Source organism: Dreissena polymorpha, chromosome 2 (genome assembly GCF_020536995.1).
Source record: "Dreissena polymorpha isolate Duluth1 chromosome 2, UMN_Dpol_1.0, whole genome shotgun sequence".
NCBI classification, from domain to species: domain Eukaryota; kingdom Metazoa; phylum Mollusca; class Bivalvia; order Myida; family Dreissenidae; genus Dreissena; species Dreissena polymorpha.
Genome location: NC_068356.1, coordinates 55,837,516 through 55,850,164, shown reverse-complemented (window position 1 = coordinate 55,850,164; position 12,649 = coordinate 55,837,516). Strand labels below are relative to the sequence as shown.

Genomic DNA, 12,649 nt, shown 5'->3' with positions numbered 1-12,649 from the left:
TTTTTAGCTCGACTATTATATATGAAATATATATAGTGCAGCTATCCTACTCATCCCGGCGTAGGCGTTAGTGTTAGCGTGCAAATGTTAAAGTTTGCGTACTACCCCAAATATTTTCATTGTCCCTTGACATATTGCTTTCATATTTTGCATACTTATTTACCAACATGACCCCATTACCTATAAACAAGAGCAGACCACTGAATCAAGCATTTTGACAGAATTATTGCCCCTTTTATACTTAGAATATGCATATTATTGATAAATCTATGTTAAAGTTTGCGTACTACCCCAAATATTTCCTATGTCCTTTGACGTATAGCTTTTTATTTTGCATACTTGTTTACCAACATGACCCCAACCTATAAACAAGAGCAGACCACTGAATCAAACATTTTGACAGAATTATTGCCCCTTTTATACTTAGAATATGCATTTTATTGATAAATCTATGTTAAAGTTTGCGTACTACCCCAAATATTTCCCTTGCGTATTGCTTTCATATTTTGCATACTAGTTTACCAACATGACTCCAACCTATTAACAAGAGCAGACCACTGTATCAAGCATTTTGACAGAATTATTGCCCCTTTTATACTTAGAATATGCATATTATTGATAAATCTATGTTAAAGTTTGCGTACTACCCCAAATATTTCCTATGTCCCTTGACATATTGCTTTCATATTTTGCATACTTGTTTACCAACATGACCCCAACCTATAAACAAGAGCAGACAACTGTATCAAGCATTTTTACAGAATTATGGCCCCTTTTATACTTAGATAATTAAACATTTTGCTTAAATTAATTGCCACACCTTCTTTATTTATGATCAGATTTTATTAATACTTTGACAAAACAACACTTACCTGAATACCACAATGGATTCCACCCAAACAATATACCCCACGCCCCAACCCAGAATCCCTGTCCCCCCCCTGCCCCCACCTCCCCCCATCCCCATTTTTTTTTTCCTTTTTTTATTTTTGAAAGATTTATAAATGACCACACCCCACATTATACCCCCCTCTCAAAACCCCCTACCCCCCACAAAAAAAAATAAATTTTGTTTTCCTTTTTTTATTTTTGAAAGATTGTCTAATAAATTACCACACCCCACATTATACCCCCCCCTCTCAACCCCCCTACCCTCCCCAAAAAATTTGTTTTTTCATTTTTTTATTTTTAAAAGATCTTCCATTATAAATTATTCAATATGAACAATTTCCCCATGATGGCTTACGTTATACTGTCAAGCACTCGATTAGTCGAGCCGCTGTCATCTGACAGGTCTTGTTTATAATTCTGATATGTATAATTTGTGCATAATGTTTTTTTTAAAAGATTATAATAAGTTATACTCTACACAAATATCTCTGAAACTTGATCATGATCCTTATATGGTGAAACTGATCACAGTGTCCTGTCAGGTTTTTCCTTTACAATTTTTCTCAATGCAGATATAACTAATTGTTCTGGCTCATAAGTTTGCACATATATTGCCTTTTTATGTCCCCCACTATAGTAGTGGGGGACATATTGTTTTTGCCCTGTCTGTTGGTCTGTCTGTTGGTCTGTTGGTCTGTCTGTTGGTCTGTTGGTCTGTTTGCGCCAACTTTAACATTTTGCAATAACTTTTGCTATATTAAAGATAGCAACTTCATATTTGGCATGCATGTGTATCTCATGAAGCTGCACATTTTGAGTGGTGAAAGGTCAAGGTCAAGGTCATCCTTCAAGGTCAGGGGTCAAATATATATGGCCAAAATCGCTCATTTTATGAATACTTTTGCAATATTGAAGATAGCAACTTGATATTTGGCATGCATGTGTATCTCATGGAGCTGCACATTTTGAGTGGTGAAAGGTCAAGGTCAAGGTCATCCTTTAAGGTCAGAGGTCAAATATATGTGGCCCAAATCGCTTATTTTATAAATTCTTTTGCAATATTGAAGATAGCAACTTGATATTTGGCATGCATGTGCATCTCATGGAGCTGCACATTTTGAGTGGTGAAAGGTCAAGGTCAATCTCATCCTTCAAGGTCAGAGGTCAAATATATGTGGCCCAAATGGCTTATTTTATGAATACTTTTGCAATATTGAATATAGCAACTTGATATTTGGCATGCATGTGTATCTCATGGAGCTGCACATTTTGAGTGGTGAAAGGTCAAGGTCATCCTTCACAAGGTCAAGGTCATCCTTCAAATTCAAACGTCATATAGGGGGACATTGTGTTTCACAAACGCATCTTGTTCTGGAACCTATTCTTAAAATAAACCCATATATTAACTTAGCGCATTATTGGGGAGCATTGATAAGTTTTACTTTAATATTATTGTTTTTCTTATATGATTAGGAATGTAAGCAACACTTAATTGAGAGTATTGTAGAATCAGTTGAATGAATCTATTTTGTTAAATATTATCATTGTTGTGCTTTTACTTCCACTTTCCACATTTGCATTAATATAAATACAGTGACTCCGCGTTTATCCGGATCTTGATAGTCCGGAAATCTCGCGATGCTGACGAAAGTCAAGGAGAACGGATTTATTATGCAGTATTTTGCCCCGTTAAGTCCGGAATCTTGTGTTCCGGATCCGGACGTAGATTTCGCGACACCATGAATCTGTGTATTTAGCTGTAATTATGTCTCTTTAATCTGGATGCTTCCCAACATGGGGGCTTAATCGCCCACCTGCCCTATAAACAAAAGCGCAATCACCGAGGCGTGAAGTATTGTTGTTTTATGCTTTATCGCCATCCCGTCGTTTAAACAAAAGCGCCTTCACTGAGGCGTGAAATATTGTGTTTAGGCTCAATAGCTAATAAGCATGACTAAAAATGGTTTGACTCCGACTTAAAACTTAAACTGATGTCGGCATTACACAATGTATAGCAAATGACACAATGTCTTTAATGAGCTGAACATGCGACCAATTAAGACACTGATTACAATCGGACCGTCATCGTGACTGTGTGAAAAGTTGTGCAAGGATTAATTAAGCAGTCCATTTAAAACGCATCAAACGTTACGTGTCGCTATTTTAATTAGTTCAATATTCTGTTGTATGAGACGGGTTATAAATGAGGATATAAAAACAGTATAGCAGTTTTATATTGTATTGTCATTTGCCTTCAACACCCTTGATTTGTGACTCTGTGACACCACCAGCTATCAGCTCGCATTCCACCCATGGCAACATCTTTTCACTGCGGCAGTATCACACGAGATACACGCAGTCCTAATGGAAAGTGTATACAGCAACGAAACATTGATTCAATACTACGCTATCAATGCTTAACAGTGTGATTGTAACATTCACAAAGCTTTACGTCATGTGTGCACATGTACATGATTGTTCGAAAATTCGGTAACACGTTTTTGTTTTTACATTGTTTAACAAACATTTTTTTTTTAATTACATAAATGGTTCAGTAACAAGAAAATATCATTCTTGATGCAAAATAAGTATGTAAATGTACATACACATAAAGTTTATTTCATAAGGTTAATATTTATGCCCCCCTTCGAAGAAGAAGGGGTATATTGCTTTGCTCATGTCAATCGGTCGGGCGGGCTCACGAATGATACATTGTGTGTCTAATAATTTGTGGGACTATCAAAATCGTATTGTGGGTCTTTTCATTTTTGTTTCTAACGAATGATACATTGTGTGTTTTTCAGACTTCTGTGTCTATATCACTGCGTGTCTTTTCACCCAAATTAATTGTGGGATCATATTATGTCAAATAAAGAGTTATAACTCCACTGGAAAACTATGTATTTAACACAAATACATGTACCAACAAATGACACATATGTTAGAAATGTTTAATAAAAAACATATTGTATCAAATAACTGTCACGAATGCCTACTTTTATAAATGTAAACTAATACAATCAAGTATTTGCAATCTATGCTAGTGCTCTAAAGAAACAATACAACACCTATTCTTTGAATGTAGAAAATTTCAACCATTGTAATCACTTTCCCCAAAACTTAAGCAAAAGGAATATTGACATAAATTTCCTTTATCATGTTCAAAAATATTATAAATGAAATGATCCGCATTGTGCATCAAATTTCGCTTAACCACAACTAACTGGATTCACACAGTAAAAATGGCAACATTGTATAATGTAATTTCTTCTCTTTCTAACTTCAGCCATACAAAACCACATACCCGGTAAAGCATCACACACCAAGACCATGGTTACCCACCAATTCAACATACATTCAGGTACATTTACACAACATGACTTAAAACTACACATTTTTTATTTTTCAGAGGTGTATGTTAAGACATATAGTGGATATTTTGCCTGCAAGATAAATGCTCAAAAGTAATGTGCATCATTGGTCTATTCAAAACAATGTTGCAAACCAGTAAATGACAAAATGCAGGCATACTGGACAAACTTTAATAGCATAAGATTAACAAAATGGTTGTGGGATGTCACTAATATGAACCTAATATCAATTATTGTGGGTCATCAAAGGAAGATACAATGAAAGTGTTACTGAAAAAAAAATATGACCTTATTCTTAAACTAAAATATCCGTCTCTGTAGAAAGAGTGTAAAGATTAGTAAATATCAGATTTAACTATGTTTGCAAATGGATTTTACTGCAGTAGAACAAAATGGAACAAAATAAAACAATTAAAAACGAGGGCTGCCAGAGGACAGCGCTGGAGAACTTTTCTGAATACTTGTCACATATTTGCTCAGATCACATGTTAATTTTCAATATGTTCAAGTTATTACAGAGTATAATCTCAGATTACACTTACTTTTAAGTACATTGAAGTTTTGTAATTTAAGCTTTTGTAATGAAAAACTAACATTGACAAATACAAATAACATTTTCTCAAAGTTATTTGTGATTTATAAAAAAAATTAACCACAGCAAATGCCGCGGTGGGTACAATAGCTCTCATTTTCTTTGAAAAGTTGAGCTTAACGACACCTAGGGAAAGTCAAACAAATATTGAAATTGAATATTGTATTCTTCTACAGACTCAGTATAAATCCTATCTACAACATGTATAGACAGTTAATATGTATAAAATATATCTCCATTTACCTATACACACACGTGACATGAACTTCAGAACTAGCTGCCTGTCGAGCCCCGTGTCAATAAAGCAAAATTGGTATCCTGTTTGCACACAGACACAATAAATAATTTTAAAAAACCTGACAAAAACCAACAAGAAATATTTGTTTAAAAAAAGAGTCAATGCATTAGGGAGATACAGACCGGACAAGGTGTATAATGCTAATTTTTGACCTTTGAACTCTTATATCGACTTGAGCGACTATATCTGAGGCAATCAGAAGCCTGTTTATGAAAATGACGAGCCAATAAACACCAGGCTTTCTAACAGACACATGCGCGTACACCCGCGTGTTGGACCATGTGGCTTTTTTGTGTAGTGGGACTGTCAAACTCGCAGAACCCATGCAACGGATTTATATTTGACGATATTTGAAGTGTGACCTTGACCTTTGAGCTAGAGACCTGGATCTTTCGTGATGAACACCGGCTCATGGTGTTTAACAATTATGCAAAGTTATTTAAAAAAAAGTGTCAATGCATAAGGGAGATACAGACCGGACAAGGTGTATTATGTTAATTTTTGACCTTTGAACTCTTATATTGACTTGAGGGACTATATCTGAGGCAATCAGAAGCCTGTTTATGAAAACGACGAGCCAATGAACACCAGGCTTTCTAATCGACGCATGCGCGTACACCCGCGTGTTGGACATGTGGCTTTTTGTGTAGTGGGACTTTCAAACTCGCAGAACCCATACAACAGATTTATATTTGACGATATTTGAAGTGTGACCTTGACCTTTGAGCTAGAGACCTGGATCTTTCGTGTTGCACACCGGCTCATGGTGTTGAACAATTATGCCAAGTTATTTAAAAAAAAGTGTCAATGCATAAGGGAGATACAGACCGGACAAGGTGTATAATGCTAATTTTTGACCTTTGAACTCTTATATCGACTTGAGCGACTATATCTGAGGCAATCAGAAGCCTTTTTATGAAAACGACGAGCCAATGAACACCAGGCTTTCTAATCGCCGCATTATCATACACCAGTGTGTTGGACATGTGTGTTTTTTTTGTGTAGTGGGAGTGTCAAACTCGCACAACCCATACAACGTATCTATATTTGACGATATTTGAAGTGTGACCTTGACCTTTGAGCTAGAGACCTGGATCTTTCGTGTTGCACACCGGCTCATGGTGTTTAACAATTATGCCAAGTTATTTAAAAACAAAGTTTCAATGCATAAGGGGGATACAGCCTGGACAAGCAATCCTGACCCAAAACCTAAACCAACGTACATACATACACGCAAGTGCAATTGTGGCAACTATATCGAGCTCAATCCCAGCGGCATGACAAAAAAAAATTCCAATCATACTGGTAAACATTACCATCAGAAAATACTAATTGTCAGTGTTTTATTCAACTGCCTCGTCCTTTTAAAATATTACAAACCAGTAACTGTATAACAAAAAAACATGCTAAGGGTGTTTTTATATGTATTTTGAACTAACAATTTCAAACTAAAAATGTCTAGACAACTCTTACAAAGTTTCCTCAAGATTTGTCAAACTTGATATTATCTTGAAAAAAAAATGGATCAAAAATGTGTCTTCAAGCATATTTACAATTATTTTTGTCAATTTTTGCACACATTCTAGCTTTTGGACCCACATGGCCCAGATTCCATATTGGTCTTGCCAAAACATTTTCTTCAAGTTTGGACCATACATATGGCAGCTTAAGTTACATATTATAAGCAACTTTTGGAAAGGACACACAATCTCTTTTTTTTTAAATAACAAAAGTTGTGAATCTAAGAAAAACCACAGGAGAAAAAAGAATCTATTTGGAAAAATGTTGCTTCCTAAGTAGTTACAAATAGAGCTTGCTTCTAAAATTCATTTGTGACCTTATGTTCATAACATGTGTTTTTATTATATACCTTAAACTTTACTTTTATTATTTGTAAACTGAAATCAGGTATATAAGAAAATAAATAAGGTACATTCCAAAAGCATCCATGAAGCAAAAAGGAAAATATTGTATCTAAGCTTTTGTATTAGCATTTTTAACGTTTGATAATATACCAGATTCTTTTCCACCTTTAGACATATATACAGTAAAGTTTCAATTCAACAAATAAAATGCACACACAAAAATTACCACTTGCATACAAACATCACCCATATTTGCCAAGTCACTGTTGCATGAACTTTTCAATGTCCCTCGCAGGTATTCTTATAATGTTCCATCCGAGTACCGGTAGTAAACATGTTTTTATTTTTTCTTATGATTCATTGCACTAATTTTCTTAATTATCTTGTCGTTTGACCTTTTCCATATTTGCCCAGTTTTCTTACGACTTTTCTGTTTGGCATCTTCAACCTGCTGTTTCCGCGGACAAATTCCACTTTTTAGATATTCACTAAAGTAAGTTTTTATTTCCTCCGTTTCTACCTCTGTGAATTTCTGACGTTTGCAGCCTTTTTGGGGGGCTTCCTTTTTCTCTTTCCCTCAAATTCCTCTTCATCCCCATTTGATATAGTGTGGTCATCTTCGTCCATGCTTCTTAAAAAGTTACAAAGAATATTATTCAAATAGAAGCAAGCAACACTAATTCAAAACTTATTACAAAATGTATAGTCCTTATTTCTGACAACACACACTACAGTTGCGATAATTAAATCAAAAGGACACCGAGGATTCTGCTATTTTGGTCTTCTCAGATGAGCTTGTTCAGCATAAATTTCCAAAACATGACCAAAACGCAACCTATTGTCTAATAGACAAGATTCACATCAAATATCTAAGCCCTAGTTCTTGTTCTATCAGAAAATGAGTTTTCTCTATGCCCACAATGAGCATTTTGTAATCCGGTGCGCTGAAAAAAAGTATTGAGATCTTAGAAAGCCATTCGAAAAAGTAAGAAAAGTAAAAACACTGGAAAGCGCAACTCAGCTAAAAAACATTGATCTCCAATGGGGATATTAAAGTACATTGTTTCAATGTTTTTTAATTTAACTTACCCATATCCATCTGGGGCATCAAGACTTGTGTGCTCAGCATCGACTTCTGCTTGACATTCAAGACTAATGTGTGCTCAGCATCGACTTCTGCTTGACTTTCTGCTCTATTTTCATTACCACATGTCTCTGGACCAGATGTTAAAATGTCTGAAAACATTCATCAACTGTTTACAATGTGTACTGTTAACAGTAAATGCACCTACATATTTATCGGATTTTCATCAATTTCATAATCAAGCATCTGCCATGTACAATAAAACAACAGTCTCCATTATAGCAGGGCCACTATGGTTTGAAAAGGGTTATAGATATACAGCCTGCAAATTTAATAATTTGATTGGCTGATAAGGTAGGTCCAAACAATAATATAGATTTCAGCAAGAAACTCCGGGAAATGTCATTTTGTTTTAAGTCAGTCTGAATCTATTCTAGTATTAAATAAGAAAGTAAATGTGAAATGTTATACATACATGTAGATATTTAAATAACATCATTAATAAGTAAGTGTTTGATATTGGCCCTGTAATTTGTCCTCGGGTCAGTCTTATTGGCCCTCTGCCTTGGGCGAGTACGACTGCCCTCGGAAAAATAACAGTCGAGACCAATATCAAATCACTTAATCATCAACAAATAGTCAAAATCAGTGCTAAGAAAAAAAATATATATATATATTAGATATAAGACATTTATGCAAGAAAAATATACACATACATGTGTTGTCCTAGAACAACATTAACATTTTGCATTTAACTGCTAAATCTGGTACTTACAAAACTTTTATTATTCAATCATTATATTAAATAGGTAAATGTGCTTTTAGTTTATAATTTTTATACCATTAGAACACTGAATCTAATTTAATTATAATTGATTAAAACAAGATCACCGCATAACGGGTGCCAACGCTCGGCTGCGGATGCAGTATTGAATAAATGAAAGCTTGTCAGATATTATTTTTTTTGAAGGTCACAGTGACCTTGACCTTTGACCTTGTGACCCAAAAATGGGTGTGGCATGTAAAACTTAGCAAGGTGCATCTAAATATGAAGTTTTAAAGTTGTAGGTGGAAGCACTTTGATAATAGAGCAAATTGTCAAGGTTTTAGCACCAGGCGGACGGTAGAAAGCAGACGCCGAACAACGAGCTGGCTGTGACAATAACTCGGGTTTTCTCCGAAAACAGCAGAGCTAAAAATCATCAAAAATACCTTCAAAAGGAATGCTCCCAATTTCATCAAGACTCTTTCCTACAAACTTTTCTGTAAGGTCCATGTCTTGCATCAGCAATACTTTGCTGATTTTGACTCTTTCAATGAAGCCAGACATTTGCCTGTAGTGGTCCAAGCGCACTCTCGTTGTATGACCCAGGTGGCTACACAGCCATTGTAGCTTGTTTGGTTTCAAGTTTATCACCTGAAAATAATATTATGATCAGAAATTGCAATCATCAATCATTGTTTAATGAACTGCACTTTGGTTCTCATTACTTTTTTGGCTGATAGGAAGGCTTGTTATTGTGTAATTCATTTAATATGGGAAGGTGAAAAGTCATTCTGACTTAAAAGAAAAGTTCCTGCATTCATAAGTCTAAGAAATTGTGTATTGTGCTTAAAAAAATAAAATAAACAAAAGATGTGTTTGTCAGAAACACAATGACCCCTATTGCGTCCCTTTGAGGCCATATATTTGACATTTGACCTGGAAGGATGACCTTGACCTTTCATCACTCAAAATGTGCAGCTCTATGAGATACACATGCATGCCAAATATCAAGTTGCCATCTTCAATATTTCAAAAGATATGACCAAGGTTAAAGTTTCAACGACCCTTTGAAGCCATATATTTGATCAAGTTGTTATCTTCAATATTAAAAAAGTTATTAATTATTGCAAAAGTTTAACCAAGGTTAAAGTTTTCAACAGAATGACAGACAGACAGGCGAAAAACAATATACCCCAGATCCTTCGATCCGAGCATAATAATCCACTGTTAAATTTAAATGAGTTCCAAACCCACAAAGTACGAGATATAATCTTTACCTGGCTCAATGTTGCAGTTGTTTCCTAAGGTTCACCTCCTGACTGATTGTGTGTGATGTATCTTGACGTTCTGATGAGCAAACCTCTTGACTGGCTGTAGGGGATGTATCTTTATGTGCTGATGGCCAAACCTCTTGACTAGCTGTGGGTGATGTATCTTGACCTGCCGATGAGCAAACCTCTTGACTGGCTGTGGGTAATGTATCTTGACGTTCTGATGGCAAAACCTCTTGACTGACTGTGGGTGATGTTTCTTTACCTGCTGAAGACCGAACCTCTTGACTGGCTGTAGGTGATGAATCTTGACTTCCTGATGAGCACACCTCTTGACCAGCTGTGGGCGATGTATCTTGACCTGATGATGAGCACACCTATTTACTGGCTGTGGGTGATGTATCTTAACCTACATCCTGATTTGAAGGGATAAAATCATTAACAAAAAATAATAAAATGCCAGCGTTTCGGTCAATGATGTGCAGACTTATGAATTATAAAATCAAAAAGGTGAAAATAATCACATACACAAACATTATGTGTATAGGTAAAGCCAAAATTGTTAATATGTTTGTACACACATTTTGAATTGAAATCAAAGAAAAATGAATAGTTTAAAAACGTGTTACTTTGCAGTAAATGTTGTGGATTTTCCATTTATTTTAGTTAGTTTGTAAAACTGAACATATTTAAAAGGCAAGTAACAGAAATATTAATGTATCAACAAAAGTTTATGTTTTTATACCTTTAAGAACCCCTCCTTCAATGCAAACTCTCCATCATTTAAGAAGGCCTCCAAGTTCTTTGGTTGTTTCTGTAAAGCCATTGAAATGAATTTGTTTTTATATTTGATTATATGACTTTTTGTGTCATTAATAGGCATGATTTGTGTATATGAACTACATCACTAGTGTATTTTTTATCCCTATTGCTAATGTGTCTTTAATAACAATCTAGCAACTGTCATGTCCATAACTTGTGTGACTATAATGTCCAAAATTTGTGTGACTTAACTGTCCATAACCTTAGTGACTGCCAAGTCCATAAATTGTGAGACTTTAATGTCAATAATCTAAGTAACTGTCATGTCCATAACTTGTGTGACTGTCATGTCCGTAAGTTGTGTGACTTAATTGTCCATAACATAAGTGACTGTCATGTCCATAAATTTCCTGACTTTAATATTAATAATCTAATTAACTGGAATGTCCATAACTTGTGTGACTGTCATGTCCATAAGGCCACGACTTTTATATTTCTTGGTTTACAAAACCGCCGACCCTAATTTTTGGAAAATGGGAAAAAAAATAAAATCGGAAAATCGTCTTTTTTTTATATATTTTATTCCCGACCGCACTGAAAAACGAGCGAAACGAGAAAAAAAAACGATCCGGTTTGAGTACGGTTGCGAATAAAATCAAGTAAGTACAATCAACGATTGGTTCACATATATTACAGAGATCGGGATATTTTTCAATGTGACACAGTATGTACCAGTCCTTTTATGGGCACTTCTCAAAATTTATTTAATTACAGACAATAGGAAAATCAGCGTCAGTAAAATGTCGACCGCATCAAAATTTATTTCCGAGTCTGTGACGCAACTATATTGTTTAACATGTTTATTATATTAAACATACCCGATATTATAGTAGATAAAAAGTATTACCTTGCAATTTGATAATTAGTATAAATAATCCAATAAAACACTGCCATTATTTACGATATATGTGTTTAGGAATTTTGTAAACACGTCCGCCATAGTTTATAGGAACTGTACAGAAAGTTTGGAAATCGGAACAAATCGGTATATCTCGGAAAATCATTAATAAATGTATTTGTCGTTTTAATGCTTAGGGCCGAGTAATTTCGGCAAATCGGAACTCAACTTGCGTATTAAAAATACTAGCTCAATTAACCGTTAAACTCCGCCTCCGTTCTCTGCAAAAGATTCGAAGGCGGAGCTATGCACGTGCTATTATTAAATTGGAGGATTGCAATTGAGAAACAAACGCACGATTGGTTCGGCATGTTGATTGCTAGACAAAGGAAGCCAATTTTGTCGGCGCGAAATTTGTCGCTTTATTGCTTCAGACAGCAAGCGGCTTTCCTTTGATGACGTCAAACTGTCAATTCACACAGACTGCACATTTTCGGAAGACTTTAACTGGCTCCTTGTTTACAATTCCAGTAAAAACACTTGCTAACATTAAACTTTGGATTAAATTATCAAAATAAAGCAAAAGCCAAGTTGACAAATATGATTGTATTAATTCGCGTCAGTTTAATAAAGACGTGTTGCGTTGTAAATCAACGAGTTTTCATGACAACAACAACTTTAACAAACATTACCGCGACGACGCGGGGATCGATCTACCTCGATTTTTTTCATGGACGATGTCATAAGTCCAATAAGAGCAAACACATACTTTGTGTATGAGTAGTTTATCTTATATAAGATTTATGCAACGGGCATCGCATTGCGTAATGGTGCGCATCGAATTACGGAAA

At 35.2% G+C, this 12,649-nt stretch overlaps 4 protein-coding genes across 13 annotated transcripts in view; 2 read left to right on the top strand and 2 right to left on the bottom strand.

Annotated features, from left to right (window-relative positions):
- LOC127867104 (dihydrofolate reductase-like) overlaps positions 1 to 12,649 on the bottom strand; it is a 632,040-nt gene that overhangs the window by 248,938 nt on the left and 370,453 nt on the right. The gene's annotated exons all lie outside the window — the stretch shown is intronic.
- The window catches only part of LOC127867113 (uncharacterized), a 707,753-nt gene that overhangs the window by 418,344 nt on the left and 276,760 nt on the right, over positions 1 to 12,649 (top strand). The window lies entirely within an intron of this gene.
- Positions 1 to 12,649, top strand: part of LOC127867094 (uncharacterized) — a 514,868-nt gene that overhangs the window by 440,057 nt on the left and 62,162 nt on the right. The window lies entirely within an intron of this gene.
- Positions 6,733 to 9,511, bottom strand: LOC127867109 (uncharacterized). Its single transcript, XM_052408132.1, has 3 exons — positions 9,314 to 9,511; positions 8,107 to 8,253; positions 6,733 to 7,648 (listed from the first exon to the last, which is right to left on the bottom strand). Exons 1-3 carry the CDS (start codon positions 9,429 to 9,431, stop codon positions 7,506 to 7,508), a joined length of 408 nt encoding a protein of 135 aa, XP_052264092.1. The 5' UTR covers positions 9,432 to 9,511; the 3' UTR covers positions 6,733 to 7,505.